The 18,012-nt window shown below is 41.4% G+C and overlaps 1 protein-coding gene and 1 non-coding gene across 2 annotated transcripts in view; both read right to left on the bottom strand.

Moving 5' to 3' along the window:
* The window catches only part of LOC126484215 (uncharacterized), an 83,959-nt gene that overhangs the window by 43,656 nt on the left and 22,291 nt on the right, over positions 1 to 18,012 (bottom strand). The window contains exons 2-3 of the mRNA XM_050107629.1: positions 13,902 to 14,209; positions 81 to 266 (exon numbers count right to left, since the gene is read on the bottom strand). Coding sequence (XP_049963586.1) covers positions 81 to 266; positions 13,902 to 14,209 — 494 coding nt within the window. The remainder of the gene's footprint in view (positions 1 to 80; positions 267 to 13,901; positions 14,210 to 18,012) is intronic.
* Positions 7,522 to 7,596, bottom strand: Trnar-gcg (transfer RNA arginine (anticodon GCG)). The gene has a single exon. It is a non-coding gene; the product is annotated as a tRNA-Arg (tRNA).

Below are 18,012 nucleotides of genomic sequence, written 5' to 3'. Positions count from 1 at the left end.
CAATAAATGAATTTTTTAAAAATAAAATCCGATTTATATCGACTCAGCCTTGTACCTATAAATAGTGAGGAATGACTTACTGGAAGGCGAGAGAGATGAGGCGAGGCCGGTGCGGGCAGAGCTGGTTGCAGTGCAGTTCACACAGGTTGTGCAGCTCTCCGAGATCTGCAAACGTCGCGGCCTCCTCCTTGGGTGCCACGTCAAAGAGGCGCAGCTGCAGTTTCTCGAGAGAGCTGGCGGCCTCTTTCAGCACGGGAACCACACATCTGTCAGCAAGTGACACACTTTAAGCTTTTTAAAAATTTTTATTATACGGGATGTACAGAAATACCAAAATTTCCAATACCGGCTGTATTAGAGTGGAAAACATATTTTAGGTATTTATTAAGTGGACAACCTTACACTGTGTGTGCCCTAATTTTACGTCTGTGCAGATGAACTGTAAATAATGTCAGCTCCAGACATCAGCAAGGCACGACGGTGAATAAAACACTCCACCTGCCGTGGCAGAGCACTTTTTCTTTGGGATGTCGCAGCTCAGTGGTGGCTTGAAGGACGAGGAGTGAAAAGAAGTGTGCAAGAAAGTCAACAGAGAAATCAAATGATGAAAGTTGTTAGAACTGTCACTCAGTCATTGGCTAATATCAAAGCAAGACTTATGTATGTTGAGACTTCCTGAGATCTGTTCACCTAGAGTGTCACTGAAGTTGTACACAGAGAAGTAGTGAACATATAATACAGAAGATTTAACGATACACTGTTTACATCTTTCTGTAAATAGTTGACGTACATCTGCACTCTCTTACAGACTGAGTAATTTTTCCTCCTATCTATGTAATTATGTAGTTATGTAGTTCTCAATTCGTTCAAGCAATCAGTCATTCATAATAGGAAACACAATCATATCTCAGTCACTCAAATGATTCAGAAATTTTACTTGTTAGAATGAAATCAGGCGATGATTCTTCTTCTCTGCAGGCTCGTGCTTTGTGGCAGTCTGCTAATCTGTACAAATAAAATGCCTCGTAATTTTGGGAGCGTTGTATAATCAGTCGGGAAACCGCAGATTATGTGGATATTTGGCTTTGATGAAGTTTAACCTTCTGAAGAAGTAATGGAGCTCTTGGATTATTAAATGCAGGTTCGTATCCAGTCTTTCGGAAGGTCCCTTCTGATTAACAACTACGCAATATATTGATGGATATCATTAATTCTCAAATGTCAAATACACACCTTTTGTATAAAGGAGCAATATATATATATATATATATATCCCTTTTAATCGTACAATTTCGTATCAGTTATCTTTTGTCATAAATTTCAATATTCAGATTACAATTCTTCAAACAAAGCTCAGGCTAATCGGCACGAAGACCATCTCGGAAGCTTTTTCTGACAACCACCAGAGAGAGCACTACAAAGATTAATTATGTGCTCATGGCATAGCTATTGTATGAAACTACTTTGCGCATGGATTCTGGAAGTATGAAGATAGAAAGTTAGTAAACATCATTCAAGGGTAGAATTGTATCAGAATAATTCATCGAATATAAAGAGGTATTACAACCTCGACCTTCTGCAGGAGGAGTCGAAGTCACACGGCCAGAAGTAGTGGCACTGTGCAGCATTTCCACAGCGTCGAGAGAGCTACGAGAAGGCAAGCGTCGGGCTCAAATGAGACAAAGGTGATCGCGTGAAGCATCAGAATGACAGACAGAACTATAAACAAGGACTCGGTTACTACCGACAACCGGAGACCATTTTATTTCACTTCAGAACATGAAACTAACATGACGCTTGAGAATTATAGATTTTTGGGCAGGGAGAAACAAAATTAAAAGACATTCCTAAAATAAACACATTCTTGAGCAAAGTATTATGGAATGATCAATGTAAAGTTGAAATGTTAGTGTGGTTGGGCACTGGTGAAGTCAATGAATGTGAATGGAAGAAAATGATCACAGTACACAAGGATCTGTAGTGTAGCTATAAGCCTAGGCTACTTTGGAATGTCACAGTTTGGTTGCAAGATGGTGAAGCCAACAAATGTGAATCAAAGAAAACTCACTGTGATGACAAACACATATGTAGCATAGCCTGAAGTTTATGTTAATGTGGAATGTTTAATTAATTGTCAGTTGGGGAAGCCATCAAATGTGAATGGAAGAAAACTGGCTGCCGCGGCAGACTGATCTGTAGTGTAGCCCAAAGTCTAAGTCACATCTGAATGTGGGAGTTTAAATAATAATCTCAAAAACGTAGCGTGGTTTTTGTTTTGTTTTGGAATGCTCCATTTTCCAAGGTCGTGATTTCGCAGGAGCCTAAAAGAACAGCTTAAATATTACACAGCATTAAATTTCATATGTCGGCATTCTGCACACCTATATTTCATTATACCGCCCTGTATTTTCAGTTACTCACCATGATTACATTTATCATACGCTTTTGTCTCACTGGTTCCCATATTTGATCTATTTCTCTTAAAAGATACTTTTCAGTGCACTGCTTAGCAATTTTGGTGATTTATATAAAATGACGTACTTCTTACAATATAGCAGAGATGCTGAGTTGCAGATAGGCACAACAAAAAGACTGTCACAAAATAAGGCCTTTGTAAAAATAGACAGACACACACACACACACACACATATGCACGCACGCACGTGTCCACAGTCTCTTCAGCTTCCTGGATTTTTCATTGTTCGATGTACTTCTTACCTACATGTCAGTGCCTAAAATCTGATTTTGATATATGACAATCTCTTTTAATTGGATTCAGATATATTCTTAAGTTTTATCACACTGCCCCACACACTCTCTCTCTCTCTCTCTCTCTCTCTCTCTCTCTCTCACACACACTCACACACACACACACACACACACACACACACACACACACATCTTTCCCTGCTAATGAAGTTCGTGTGTGTGTGTGTGTGTGTGTGTGTGTGTGTGTGTGTGTGTGTGCACGTGCGCGTGTGAAGGGGGATTTTGCTTGGTAAGTATATTTTTAATTTTTTGCGTTTTAAGAAGAATGTCGTGGATTTATTTGATATAGCAGAATGTGATTCAGTTGTATACCTAAATATATGAGTGTCAGGGCCAGTGAATGCTGTGTGTCTGATGCTCATAGGTTGGCAATGTGTCAGTTATGCATGTACATCAAGTGATGTTTTCAGTAACAGTTTTTGCAGCATGTTTTGCTTTCTTGGTACTGAGGACAGAATTCTAGTTATATAGGTCAAGTGGAGGTTTCAGTGCCAATTTTTGTAGCAAGTTTTGCTTCCTTAGTATCGTGGACTTCTTTCTAGCTATGTGGTCAATTGAAGTTTCCAATACGAGAATTTGTAGTGAGGTTTGGATTTTTGGTTAGACTTTTTTGATACATTTTCTTACAGATTTACTCATTAATTGGTATTATAAAGCTCGGTTTACCTAAACAGGTTAATAAAAAATGACAATACCAAATTGTGTGGGTTTTTGTGGCCTTCATGCAATGTAGATGTTATTGATTCCTGTGTATTATTTTGCTTGGGTATGTGAGTTAACACAGAAAGTCATTTGTTTTGTTTATCACTACCCAAAATCCCCTAATTCCTACGTGTTTCCTGTTACTTTCATGTTATTCTTTAAATTACTATAATCAAATTTTGTATTTGTTTTTGTTTTGTTAATTTACTGAGTTTGTCAATGTGGTGGACAGAGGTAATATGGCTAAGTATGCTATATTCGTGACTTCTTGGATCAAAGGTGACAGCCAGTAATGTCTCGACATTTCCACTGTCCACATTTCTCGTAAATTTTAACGACTATAACTCTGAAAGTAAGTTTCATGAAATTAGTAATTTTTGTCCCAGGTTGCTTTATGGAAATACTGTTTTGTATGCTTATTGCTTCAGCACTTAAAGGTAATTAGTAATACTTTTAGCTTAACAAATCCAGAAATTAAAAGAGAATCAGCAGACTTATTTTAAAGTTATTTGTTGCTGTTTAGTAAAACATTGCACCCGCCACAACGGAGCCTCACTGTGAAGGCTGTTCTCAAACATGGGATGAGATAGATGGAAATTGCCTAACTATTGTCAAACAATTGGAAACTGCTTTGAATATGTGTGTTGGGAGAGCTCCCCAGAGTTTTGTACCAGAGGTAACAAAGTTACCTCCAGCACTATCCTCTCCTGTCTCCTCTACAGAAGACTATTCATCCACTCGGCTGTGGGTGACGTGTCAGTGGAAGGGCTAGGCAACATTTCCAGGGGAGAAAGGAACCAGGAAGAACTCCGTGTGTTAGACCCATCTCAATAACAGACAAGTTCAAAATGCTGACTTCCCCTGAAACTACACTCAGCCAGTGAGACTCACTTTCACTGTCGGAAACCTGTTCTGTCTCAGGTCAAGAGAAGGGAAATGTGAAAGTGTACAGTCTATCACTAATTTGTAGTTCAAATGTATGGCAAATAATGGTACCTGTTAGGGAAATGTCAGCTAGGGATGTAAAGGAAGATAAGATTCACCTGCCTGGGGGGTCTCATTCAGCATACCGAAGAGGCTAGTCTGGCAGCCGTTGACAAAATGAGGTACAACCGAGAACCGGTTGTGGTGGGTGTTGGAACAAATGATGCCTGTCATCTTGGCTCCGAGGTCATACTCAAATTATCCCAAGCAGATGGCAGGAAAGACTGAGGAGACCATCCTTGTTCAAAGGTCACGGTTTACAGCACTGACCCCAGAACTTACTGTGGCACCACAGTTCTGAATGGAGTGGAAGGGTCGAATGACAGGCTTCAAAGGTTCTGAAACTTTCTGGAATAGCAAGATAACATCGAGAACTGTACGGTCCCCCTAAATGGGTAAGAAATGCACTACATATCAGAGGCTGCTACCCAGGTAGCTGAATGTGTATTGAGTGCACCCAAGGGCTTTTTAGATTAGGTAACCCAATATTCACTCCAGACAATGACAGATGTAGGGGACGCAGAAGTGTCCGTATAAGATTCAAAGAAATGCCTCGTACAGGTGAGAGTCTTAAAATCCTACTGATTAATTGCAGCAGGATTCAGATGAGAGTGACTCACATAATGCTAGGTGCAGAAATCCGGTTAAAACCGGAAACTGATGGCAGTGAGATTTTTGTGAAAACTTTAAATGCGTATTGAAAGAGTAGGCTAATGTAAATGGATGTAGTGTATTTCTCATAGTAGATGAGAAGAATACAGTTTTATAAGTGGTGGGCATGGCAGGGTACCCTGCAAAACATTATTAAACCACCTACTTCATACTGTCTGGAAGACCAGTCACGATAGAAATATATTGGATATAACAATAATAAATAAACCTGAGCTCTTTGAGGATTTACACATAGGCCGGTATCAGTGACTGAGGCAGCTGTAGTAACAATGATTAGCAAAATACAAAAAGCACCAAAATGAGTAGAAACATTCACAAATTCAGTAAACTAGATAGAGATGATGTAGTGCCATATCTCAGTAAGGAACTCAAAACATTGAGCTCTAGTGAGAATACTGCAGACAAACTGTGGCTTAGGTTTAAAAAAATAATTGCCCATAAATTTGACAGATATGTACCTAGTAGAGCAGTTCATTTTCTTTAAACATTGGGCTACGGACAGAGAGGCGCTACAAATTTGGCTGCCAAGAGAGCAATGACTACCGTCACAGAAATTTATCGAAGGCCTGTCGAGAAACCAAAAGAAATTCAGATCGCGAGTAAAGGCTGTTGCTGGTATGTCTCCAGACACTCGTGGGCACGACAGGGACTGAGACTGAGAGTAGCAAAGCAAAAGCAGAAATGCTTAACTTGATTTTCAAATGTTCTTTTACAAAGGAAAATCTACGGGTGCTGACTCAATTTAATTCTTGTACCACTGCAAAGATAAGCAATATAGATTTCAGTGTCAGTGGTGTTGAAAAATAACTGAAATCACTAGAACTGAACAAATCTACAGGGCCTGACGGAATCTCCATCAAATTCCATATCAGACCTGTGGCTAATTTACAATAATCTATCGCAGATCACTCAAACAAAAACCTGTGCCCTTAGTTGGGAGAAAGCACAGGACACACACTTCCACAAGAAGGATGGCAGAAGTGATCTACAAAACTACCATCCAATATATTTAGCATCCATCTGCTGTAGAATCTTAGAATATATTCTGAGTACAAATGTAATGCTGTATGTTGAACAGAATGACCTCCTCCATCCCAACCAGCATGGATTTTGAAATCATTGATCGTGTGGATCCCAACTCATACTTTTCTCACAGGAAATCTTAAAAGCCACAGATCGAGGCAGTCACGGAGATGCAACATTTCTCAATTTCCGAAAAGCGTCTGACTCAGTACCGTAGCTATCCTTATTACTGAAAGGATCATTGTATGGGCTGTGAAGTGAAAGTTGTGAGCAGGCTGAGGAATTCTCGGGAGGGAGGACACAGTGTGCTATCTTGATGGAGAGTCACTGTCAGGTGTTGCAGTAACTCAGGGTGTGCCCCACAGAAGTGTGTCCAGACACTTCTGTTCATGTTGTATATTAATGACCTTGAAGACAATATTAACTGTAATCTCAGACTTTTTGCAAGTGATGCAGTTATCTATAATGAAATACTATCTGAAAGAAGCTGCATAAATAATCAGTAAGCTCTTGACAAAATTTCAAAGTGGTACAAAGATTGGCAACTTGCTCTAAATGTTCAGAAATGTAAAATAGTGGACTTCGAAAAACAGAAAAAATGTAGTATCCTATGACGAAAATATCAATGAGTCACTGTTGGAATCGGCCAAATCATACAAATACCTGGGTGTAACACTTTATAGGGATATGAAATTGAATGATCACATAGGCTCAGTAATGAGTAAAGAAAGCAGGCAGTAGAGTTCAGTTTATTGGTAGATTACTGGGGAAGTGCAATCAGTCTATAAAGGAGATTGCTTACAAATCATTTGTGCAACCTATTCTAGAATATCGCTCAAGTGTGTGGGACCTGTACTACGTAGGATTAACACGAGATGCTGAACGTATACGGAGAAGGGCAGAATGAATGGTCACAGGTTTGTTTGAGCCGTAGCAAGAGACTGTCACAGAGATGTTGAAAGAAGTGAACTGGCAGGCTCTTGAAGTGAGACATAAACCATACCAGGAAAGTCTACTGAAGTTCTAAGAACTGGCTTTAAATGCTGACTCTAAGAATATACTACAATGCCTTACATATCACTCACACAGGAAGATTTTCACTGTACAGCGGAGTGTGCGCTGATATGAAGCTTCCTGGCAGATTAAAACGGTGTGCCGGACCGAGACTCAAACTCGGGACCTTTGCCTTTTGCGGGCAAATGCTCTACCAACTGAGCTACCCAAGCACGACTCACGCCCCGTCCTCACAGCTTTACTTCTGCCAGTACCTTGTCTCCTACCTTCCAAACTTTACAGAAGCTCTCCTGCAAACCATGCAGAACTAGCATGGAGTGTGTGCTGATATGAGACTTCCTGGCAGATTACAATGGTGTGCTGGACCGAGACTCGAACTCGGGACCTTTGCCTTTCGCAGGCAAATGCTCTACCAACTGAGCTACCCAAGCACGACTCACGCCCTGTCCTCACAGCTTTACTTCTGCCAATACCTCGTCTCCCACCTTCCAAACTTTACAGTAGCTCTCCGCTGCAGAGTGAAAATCTCATTCTGGAAACATCCCCCAGGCTGTGGCTAAGCCATGTCTCCGTAATATCCTTTCTTTCAGGAGTGCTAGTTCTGCATGGTTCGCAGGAGAGCTTCTGTAAAGTTTGGAAGGTAGGAGATGAGGTACTGGCAGAAGTAAAGCTGTGAGGATGGGGCGTGAGTCGTGCTTGGGTAGCTCAGTTGGTAGAGCACTTGCCTGCAAAAGGCAAAGGTCCCGAGTTTGAGTCTCGGTCTGGCACACCATTTTAACCTGCCAGGAAGTTGCAAGATCAGAATAATTACAGCATGCACAGAGGCATTAACAATCATTCTTCCTGCACTCTGTACAAGAGTGGAACAGGAAGAAACCCTAATAACAGGTACAGTGGGAGGTACCCTCTGCCAAGCACCTCACAGTGATTAGTGAAATCTTGATTAGATGTAGATGTACGTTAGTGATGCTAAAAGTGCTGGGCACTATCTGGATTCTGACTGCCTCTGAACTGAGAATTTAAATTCAAAACAGTTGTGTGTGCGTGCGCAAACTACTGCAAGACCGCCTTACATTGATTTCGAGTCTGGACAATGGCTAGATTGCAGAGATGAAATTAGCTTCCACACTGCCACAGAGAGGAGAGGGACAGATATAGAAGAGATAAAAGGTTTCACACTTTATGCAACACCATCCATAACTTATCAAGCACCTCTCGTCGAGCTTGTAGTCGACACTGGAATGTATGTGCCAGCCAGCTAACTAATGGGCTGCTTCAAGTACAGACTACACAAACCTGCAAAGCTCAGATCCAGCAAAAATGTCTATTGGCACAGCTTTACCTTTCTTAGTAGATATGACACAGCTGATGAGGTAAGCTCTGTTGCCTCATCTCTGAGACAACTACATGCTCTCATTAATACAAGGGTTGCCCAGAAAATAATGCAAAGCATTTTATTTTTTCAGCCAGAAACAATGCTACAAATGCAAAACATTACATACGTATTATTTGAAGTCTCCCGAGAGAGTGTGCCAAGTTTGTCACTTCCGACGGATAGCGTAGCTTCGGGACAGTTTCAGAATGGTGTCTGTAGGTGACAGACGTTACGAGTGATGTGCCATCATCGAATGACTCGCTGCAGGAAAAGAAATTGTGGGGAATACTCAAAAACGCTTGTCCAGAGTTTAAGGAGCACCTGCTGTTGACAGAAGTACAGTCAGTTGTTGGGCACTGAGGGTGAAGTGACACGAAGGCAGTTCGGCAGAGCTCCACGATTTTCAGCGGTCGGGGAGACCGTTGACAGCTCTCGCACCTGACCTAGCCCCCTCGCACTTCCACTTGTTTGGGCCATTAAAGGATGCAATTCGTGGAAGACATTTTGAGGGCAATGAGGAGACGATTCAGACAGTGAAGCACTGGCTCTGGCCCCAGAACAAGGATCGGTACCGACAGGGCACACACGCCCTCGTCTCGTGCCGGAGGAAGGCTGTAGAACAGGATGGAGATTACATAGAAAAATAGGGTGTGTAGATTAAGGAAAGGCAAACCTACGTTTCTAGCATTTGTAGACTTACAGAAAGCTTTTGACAATGTTGACTGGAATACTCTCTTTCAAATTCTGAAGGTGGCAGGGGTAAAATATAGGGAGTGAAAGGCTATTTACAATTTGTATAGAAACCAAATGGCAGTTATAAGAGTTGAGGGGCATGAAAGGGAAGCAGTGGTTGGGAAGGGAGTGAGACAGGGTTGTAGCCTCTCCCTGATGTTATTCAATCTGTATATTGAGCAAGCAGTGAAGGAAACAAAAGAAAAATTCGGAGTAGGAATTAAAATCCATGGAGAAGAAATAAAACGTTTGAGGTTCGCCGATGACATTGTAATTCTGTGAGAGACAGCAAAGGACTTGGAAGAGCAGTTGAACGGAATGGACAGTGTCTTGAAAGGAGGATATAAGATGAACATCAACAAAAGTAAAACGAGGATAATGGAATGTAGTTGAATTAAGTTGTGTGATGCTGAGGGAATTAGATTAGGAACTGAGACACTTAAAGTAGTAAAGGAGTTCTGGTATTTGGGGAGCAAAATAACTGATGATGGTCGAAGTACAGGGGATATAAAATGTAGACTGGCAATGGTAAGGAAAGCATTTCTCAAGAAGAGAAATTTGTTAACATCGAGTATAGATTTAAGTGTCAGGAAGTCGTTTCTGAAAGTATTCGTATGGAGTGTAGCCATGTATAGAAGTGAAACATGGACGATAACTAGTTTGGACAAGAAGAGAATAGAAGCTTTCGAAATGTGGTGCTACAGAAGAATGCTGAAGATTGGATGGGTAGATCACATAACTGATGAGGAGGTATTGAATAGGATTGGGGAGAAGCGAAATTTGTGGCACAACTTGACCAGAAGAAGGGATCGGTTGGTAGGACATGTTCTGAGGCATCAAGGGATCACCAACTTAGTATTGGAGGGAAGCGTGGAGGGTAAAAATCGTAGAGGGAGACCAAGAGATGAATACACTAAGCAGATTCAGAAGGATGTAGGCTGCAGTAGGTACTGGGAGATGAAGAAGCTCGCACAGGATAGAGTAGCATGGAGAGCTGCATCAAACCAGTCTCAGGACTGAAGACCACAACAACAGCAACAGATGAAACACCATTATTTTGTGTGTGTAATTCTCATTACATTCAATAAAGAGTTGTTGAAGAAAAAAAAATGTGGTGCATTACTTTCTGGGCAACCCTCGTAAGTCGACGTGGAAGGAATCGTGCAATAGAAGGCAGGACCCGACCTAAAAATAGTACAAATCAATGCAGTCCAACCAGTTTTATTCCAAATACCTTAGTATGGGGGTATGCTGGAATGGTAGAGTGGTGATTCTGAAGTTTAACGATGTTGCTTACTTAGCCTCATAATTGTGTGACACACTACTGATCCTCGTGTTAGCACATTGACGAGATATCTCTGAGGAAGACGGAGGTGAAAAATTGGCTCAGTCAGTCACCCAACACTCCCTATTCCAGTGCTGTCACCCTATCAGGGGCCAGGCCTTCTGTGAAAGCAGCCACGCCATTTACCAGCTCTGTTGCAACCACTCCACAGCTTTTCATATCAGTACGACTACCAGCCAGCTGTCCACCGGGAGGAACGGCCACTGCCAAACTGTGGCCGAGAGCGAAGTGGACCGCCCTGGGGCACGGCGTGCAGCTGAACATAATTTGCTCGATTTCGACGCCTGCATCATTACCTGGGGCATCTGGGTCCTTCCATTCACTACCAGCCTTTCCGAACTGTGCTCCTGTAACTATCCCAAACTCAACCTACAGTAACATACTGTTCCTGCACTCTGTATCCGACAGTTTCCACTCCCCTACATTCTGTTATCTCCTCTCCATTCCCATCTCCCACCCTCCTTGTTTGCTATTCTCTGCCATTACACCTGCCCACGTTTCCTCGCTCCTCTCCTCGTTTGCTCCTTGTTTTCCCTACCTACCTGTCCCACGACCTCCTAACGCCGCACTCGTCAGCATTCGAGTCCCCACTCACTCCGCTAGGCAGCGTTCGTCTCTCTCTGCACTCGTACACTACCGCCCCTTCCACTTCCTTGCCCCTCCAGATTGTCGCTCGTATCCCACATCGCAGTCGCATTCCGGCCCGAGAAACTGAAGTCGGTGGTCGTGTCTGCGTGAGGTATGCTTTCTTGTACGTACGAATGGCACGTGTCTCTCTTTTACTGATGATGGCTGTGGCTGAAAGCTTTATATAAATGTCTTTAAATTGTGCTCGTCTGTAACTTAATATGTCTTCTTTACGGTAAGTAGCAATCTGTCTTTTCCTACATTGTCGATATTCCTACCCTGAGTTTCCATTACAACAAATCTTCTCGAGAGAGAAAAGCTCGTATCCAAAAATCGATAGGGATCTAGATATCACCATTCCGGTGAAACTCGGCTCGTCCTCTTCTCACACGATGTCCTGCAAACTGTAAATCGAGGGCAACAGGCAAACTGCAAATTCCTAGATCTGCAGGAAGCATTCGACACGGTGCCAAACAGCAGACCATTAATGAAGGTTCGAGCTCGTAGAATAGGTTCTCAGATAAGTAAGCATCTCTAAGAGTGTTTACGTAATAGAAAAGTTAGTTAGTTCATTTCGTGTTCCACGGATCATTTTTGCATGATAAATCGTAATCGTCAAACGAGTCTTATTTGATGTTCGCACTGCAAATTAATTTGTAAATATGGCTATATGCTGAACATTTATAAGTTTTTTTTATTATGTATTAAATATACAGATGTGAGTTAGTAACTCTTACCCACAACATTTTACATGTTACAATAATGGAAATTCTTGTACAGAACAGGAGTTGTCAAGTAGAAAGTTTTTTAATTTCTTTTCAAATTTTACTTGGCTGCCTGTCAGACATTTTATGTCCTTGTGTAAGTGATCAAAAATGTTAGTTGCAGCACTGTGCACGCCTTTTTGTGCAAAAGACAACCTTAATGTGGAGTGATGAATGTCATTTCTCCTTCTCCTATTGTAATTTTGTACATCATTGCTCCTTTCGAACTGTAGTGGATTATTTACAACAAACTTCATGAGGGGATAAATACACTGGGAAGCAGTAGTCAGAACTCCTTAAACAGATGTCTACAAGTTGATCACAGGTGAGCAACACATATTATTCTTACAGCCCTTTTTGAGTTATGAAGACTTTATTTTTTAAAGATGAGTTATCCCAGAAAATTATTTCATATGACGTTATAGAATTAAAAGATACAAAATGTCAGCTTACTGTTTTGTCTTTCCGTGGGATTTTCAATGTTTCTAAGCGCAAATGTGGGTGAACTAAGTTGTTTCAGGAATTCCAAAATTTGTTTTTTCCAATTTAAATCCTCATCAATGAGGACAGTGAATGTTCCTCACAGAGAAAGTAACCATCAGGATTTCCTCAGGGAAGTGTGCTAGGACCACTCTTGTCCTCTGTACATCTATATACACAAATTACCAGACAGATAGGGTGAACAGCAACAATTTTCTGACAATCTCAGTCGGTCCGTTGCAATTAGGGGACATCGGCTAGTATGTACTTTTCAATGTCAATAAACCTTACCGACAGCTGTACACTTTAAGATATTTTATTTTATTTTGAAAGCAACCAGTTTCGGCAATTTGTGTTCGTGTTGCCATCTTCAGGCCCCGTACACTATACAATAAGTTCTGCACGGTTCACAGAAGAGTTTCTGTGAAGTCTGGAAGGTAGGAGATGAGGTAATGGCAGAACTGAGGCTGTGAGGATGGCTCATGAGTCGTGCTCGGGTAGCTCAGACGGTAGAGCACTTGCCCGAGTTCGTGTCTCTGTCTGGCACACAGTTTTAATCTGCCAGGAAGTTTCATACAATAAGTTCATTGACACTGAAAATTTTCTGATGCTGTAGTTTATGGAAAGTGTCATCTTTGAGTGATTGTAGGAAGATTCAGGACGTCTTAGACAGAGTTTCTATTTTATGAGATGGATGGCAGCTTGCTCTAAATGTGGGGAAATGTAAGTTAATAAAAATGACTACGAAAAACAATTCTGTGATGTCTGAATACAGTATTAGTGGTGTGTGACCTGACAGAACATCTAGGCATAATGTAGCAAAGTGATAGGAAATGGAATGAGTGTGTAAAGAGAAGGCAAGTGGTTGACTTTAGTTTTTTGGGAGAATTTTATGGAAATGTAGCTTAGCTATAAAGAAGTCTGCAAATAGAATACTTGTGTTTTGAATGCTGCTCAAGTGTTTGGAATCCGTACCAGATTGGATTAAAGGAATACATGCAATTATTTCAGATTTGAAATCTGTTACAGGTTTGATCAACGCGTATTGCAGAAATACTCTGAGAACTGAAATCCGAATGCCTGTAGGGAAGAAAATATCATTTTTGTGAAGCACTATTGAGAATATTTAGATAACTGGCATTTGTGACAGACTGCAGAATGATTCTACAGCAAGCGACATACGTATCACATAATGACCACAAAGGTAAGGTAAGAGAAATCGGCACTGGTACAGAGAAGAACAGATAGCCACTTTTCAGCTTGCTCCATTTACAAGTGTAGCAGGAAAGATAGTGACTAGAGGTGGTAAAAGGTATCCTCCGCCACGCACCGTACACTGGCTCGTGGAGTATTTTACGTCTGTGTGAATTTAGGTGACGTACCAGAACGCGGAGAAAGATGCCGACAGGCTCACCTCTTCCCCGCCATGGTCCAGCGCACGGTGGCAGAAGTGAGTGTGTCCCTCTTGGCCTTCACGAAGTACTCGACGTCCTCCAGTGGGTGGTAGTCACAGCTGAGGTTTATCTCCCGCAACTTCGAGCAGGTGTCTGCCAGGAAGCGCAGCAGCACGGGCCCCGCACCTCTCCGATTCTCGAACACTTCCAGGCTCTGCAAGTGTTCCAGGCGTGACACCAACTCCGCGTACTGTCGGTCGGCCAGTAAGTTGTTGGCGATTATCAGCTTCTCTATCTTCGGACACTTCTCAAATATGTACTTCAGGAGCTGCAGGGAGAACAAATTGCAGTGTATTTGTTAGTACATCAGTATTTTCCATAGATTACATCTCATTATGGGGTGTAACTATTCCTTTACTATTGTCATATTTCATACACTGAAACCAACCTTCTCAATACTAGTATTGCTATTAATATTCTCTACGAATTTATACAGCTGCATTCTCGTTAATGTGAAAATGAGTGTAAGAACACCATCTACATCCACACTCAGCAAACCGCAGTGAAGTTGGAGCGCGCCGGGACATGTATCGTGTATTAGTGCCACTTAAAGTTCATGTCACAACTGGATGAACCGGTTTTGAAACATTTCCTCACCCAGTAGATAGTGCGCAGTGTTCTCGACCTACCTTGCTTTGCTTATTCAATATTGTCTTCCCGGTAGCTGCGTCTGTCCCACCTAAATCACACTGAAATTAAGAAGCCAGGATCCTAGGTTAAGTTTTCCAAAATCAAAAGTCAAGATCGTATTCACTGTTGAACATTTATGTCAACCACAGTGCGATTTATTTGTTATCACTCGCAAACACAATATTCATGTGACCAGGCCTCTTACACTTAATCGTCAAGTTAATATATCATACTTTATAATTTCCCAGGGTTAAAATGATCCTTTCTAATTGGTTTTGAAGTTAACTATAGGGTTTTATTACTTAAATAACATGAGTGAGCTGTATCAATTTAAATACAGGGAACTAACTTATGCATCCGCCGTGGGAATTCCCGACTTATAACCATGGCACGTCTTGAACAATAATTTTTACATATTCAAATTTACTTAATTCTTAATTAATGCACTTACAAAGTTGAGACTGGAGTCATTTTACGAAGAAAATATAGGTAGCAAAAGTATCAAAACAGATCTCGGAATTATACAGTAGTTTGGTCCCAATTGGCACTTAAAGTCATACAGGCTGCAGATTTCAAGTCTTAATATCTATTTAATTAATAGACTTTAGGTTAATTTAAACACTTTGCTGGAATCAGTAAAATTTAGGCTTTCTTTTGGATGCAGTCTTCTAGCTGAATTCGATCTATTAGCTCACTCAAATTTTATTTAATATGTATTGCACAATATATGTCATTGTTCATAACTGTTAATATGATGCATTTCCAATAAAACTAATTAGCTCATTACTTTCAGAATGGACATTAGAATGTACTGAAATAATAGATTTTACAAGGGGAATTTTATTTAAACTATTTCTGAATTCTGTACGATGAGGCTGAACGTCACAGAATCTGTAGTCGGAATCTGAGTAGTGAAAATGAAAAAAAATACAAGTTCATTGCTTAACTAAGTTACTAAAGCAGTGTAAAACCAAAACAGGATATCAGTGGGCAACCCTGCTTCATTACAAAGTGAGTGGAAGAGGGGATGACCCACTGTGTCATCTATTAGGGTTTCTTTCCATTCCATTCATGTACGGAGCACAGGAAGAATGATTGTTTGAATGCCCCTCTGCATGCTGTAAATAACCTACTCTTGTTCTCACAATCCTTATGTGAGCAATATATATAAGGGGATGTAGTATATTTATAGAATTATCATTACAAGCATGTTCTTGAAGCTTTTAACAGGCTTTCTCAAGATATATGTAAACTATACGAGTTGGTCGACGTTCAGAAGCAGTCGGAAATTACCACGACTACTGACAAACGATTGACAGCTGCTGCGAATTGGTGTGTCGGAAGAACTCCCGAGAGTCGTGTACCTGTGATACCTCTACCAGAGGTACCTCTTCTCCTGTGGATCCTGCCTCCTCTGCAGAAAGTACAGGATCTGTCATTACCTGTCCAACTGACTTTGCGTGGCTTGTACAGGGCGGACGGTGACCAAGGAGGACTCAGGCTGTCGTACCGATCCCCCTAACCGACAAGTTCGAAGTGCCGTCTTTCACTGAAACTGAGCCAGTGGGACCCACTACACCTGTTGTGGGGAAACCTGTTTTGTCCAGTGTCGGGAGGAAGCAAACGCAAAAGGGTAGGGGTCAATTAATCGTCAGCACTTTGAATGTACGGTGAATGGTGGTACCCCTCAGGGAAATGGCAGCAAGGGACGGGAAAGAACATCAGGTGCACTCAGTGCCTGGGGGGGGGGGGGGGGCTCATTCAACATGTTGAACGGGCTGTTCCAGGAGTCATTGAAAGAATAAGTTGCAGCCAACTACAGACTGTGGCACACATTGGAACAAATGATGTCTGTCGTCTGGGCTCTGAAATCATTCTTGTGTCATTCCGACAACTGGCAGAGAAGGTTGAGAGGACCAGCATTGTGCGTGGAGTTTCAATGAAGCTCACAATTTGCAGCATTGTCCCCGGAAGTGATGGTGGCCCTTTGGTTATGAGTAGAGTGGAAGGACTGAACCAGAGAATTCAAAAGTTGTGTGACAAACTAGGCTACAACTTCCTGGACTTGCACCATAGGGTTGAGAACTGTAGGGACTCCCTAAGTAGGTCAGGCATGCACTACACATCAGAGGTAACTCACTGTGTGTGGGATTCACACAAGGGTTTCTCAGGTTAGGCGACTCTCCATCCAATCCAAATAACAATAGATGTAGGAAACCCAGAAGTATCAGTGTAAGATCGAAAGAAATGTCTCCCACAGGTGAGAGTATTGAAATCCTAATGGTTAACTGTACAATACAAGAAGAATGGGCAGCTTTGAGAGATGAAATAGTGGAGGCAGCAGAGGATCAAGTAGGTAAAAATATGAGGGCTAGCAGAAATCCTTGGGTAACTCAGCAGTTATTGAATTTAACTGATGAAAGAAGAAAATATAAAAATGCCATAAATGAAGCAGGCAAAAAGAAATACGAACATCTCAAAAATGAGATCGACAGGGAGGGCAAAATGCTTATGCAGGGATGGCTAGAGGTCAACTGTAAAGATGAGCGCAGATGGAAAACCAGCCCTAAGCAAAGAAGGAAATGCAGAAAGGTGGAAGGAGTATATTGAGGGTCTATACAAGGGTAATGTACTTGAGGGTAATATTATGGAAATGCAAGATGACGTAGATGAAAATGAAATGGGAGATATGATACGGATGAAGAATTTGACAGAGCATTGAAAGACCTAAGTCAAAACAAGGCCTGGGAAGTAGACAACACTCCACAACACTCAGCCATGTGAGAGCCTGTCATGGCAAAACTCTTCCATCTGGTGAGAAAGATGTACGAGACAGGTGAAATACCCTTAGACTTCAAGAAGAATACAATAATTTCAATCCCAAAGAAAGCAGGTGTTGATAGATGTGAAAATTACCAAACTATTGGTTTAATACGTCACGGTTGCAAAATACTAACACGAATTTTTTGCAGACGAATGGAAGAACTGGTAGAAGCTGAGTCACCGAAGATCAATTTGGATTCTGTAGAAATGTTGAAAAATGTGAGGCAATGCTGGCCCTACAACTTGGAAGATGGGTTAAGGAAAGGCAAACCTATGTTTCTAGCATTTGTAAACTCAGAAAAAGCTTTTGACAATGTTGACTGGAATAATCTTGTTCAAATACTGAAGGTAGCAGGTGTTATTTACAGGGAGCGAAAAACTATTTACAACTTGTACAGAAACCAGATTGCAATTATAAGAGTCAAAGGGCATGAAAGGGAAGCAGCAGTTGAGAAGGGAGTGAGACAGGGTTGTAGCCTATCCCTGATATTATTCAATCTGTATATTGAGCAAGCAGTAAAGGAAACAAAAGAAAATTTGGAGAAAGAATTAAAATTTATGGAGAAGAAATAAAACCTTTGAGGTTTGCCGATGACTTTGTAATTCTCTCAAAGACAG

Source organism: Schistocerca serialis, chromosome 6 (genome assembly GCF_023864345.2).
Source record: "Schistocerca serialis cubense isolate TAMUIC-IGC-003099 chromosome 6, iqSchSeri2.2, whole genome shotgun sequence".
Lineage (NCBI taxonomy): Eukaryota > Metazoa > Arthropoda > Insecta > Orthoptera > Acrididae > Schistocerca > Schistocerca serialis.
This window is presented reverse-complemented; position numbering and strand designations above follow the sequence as displayed.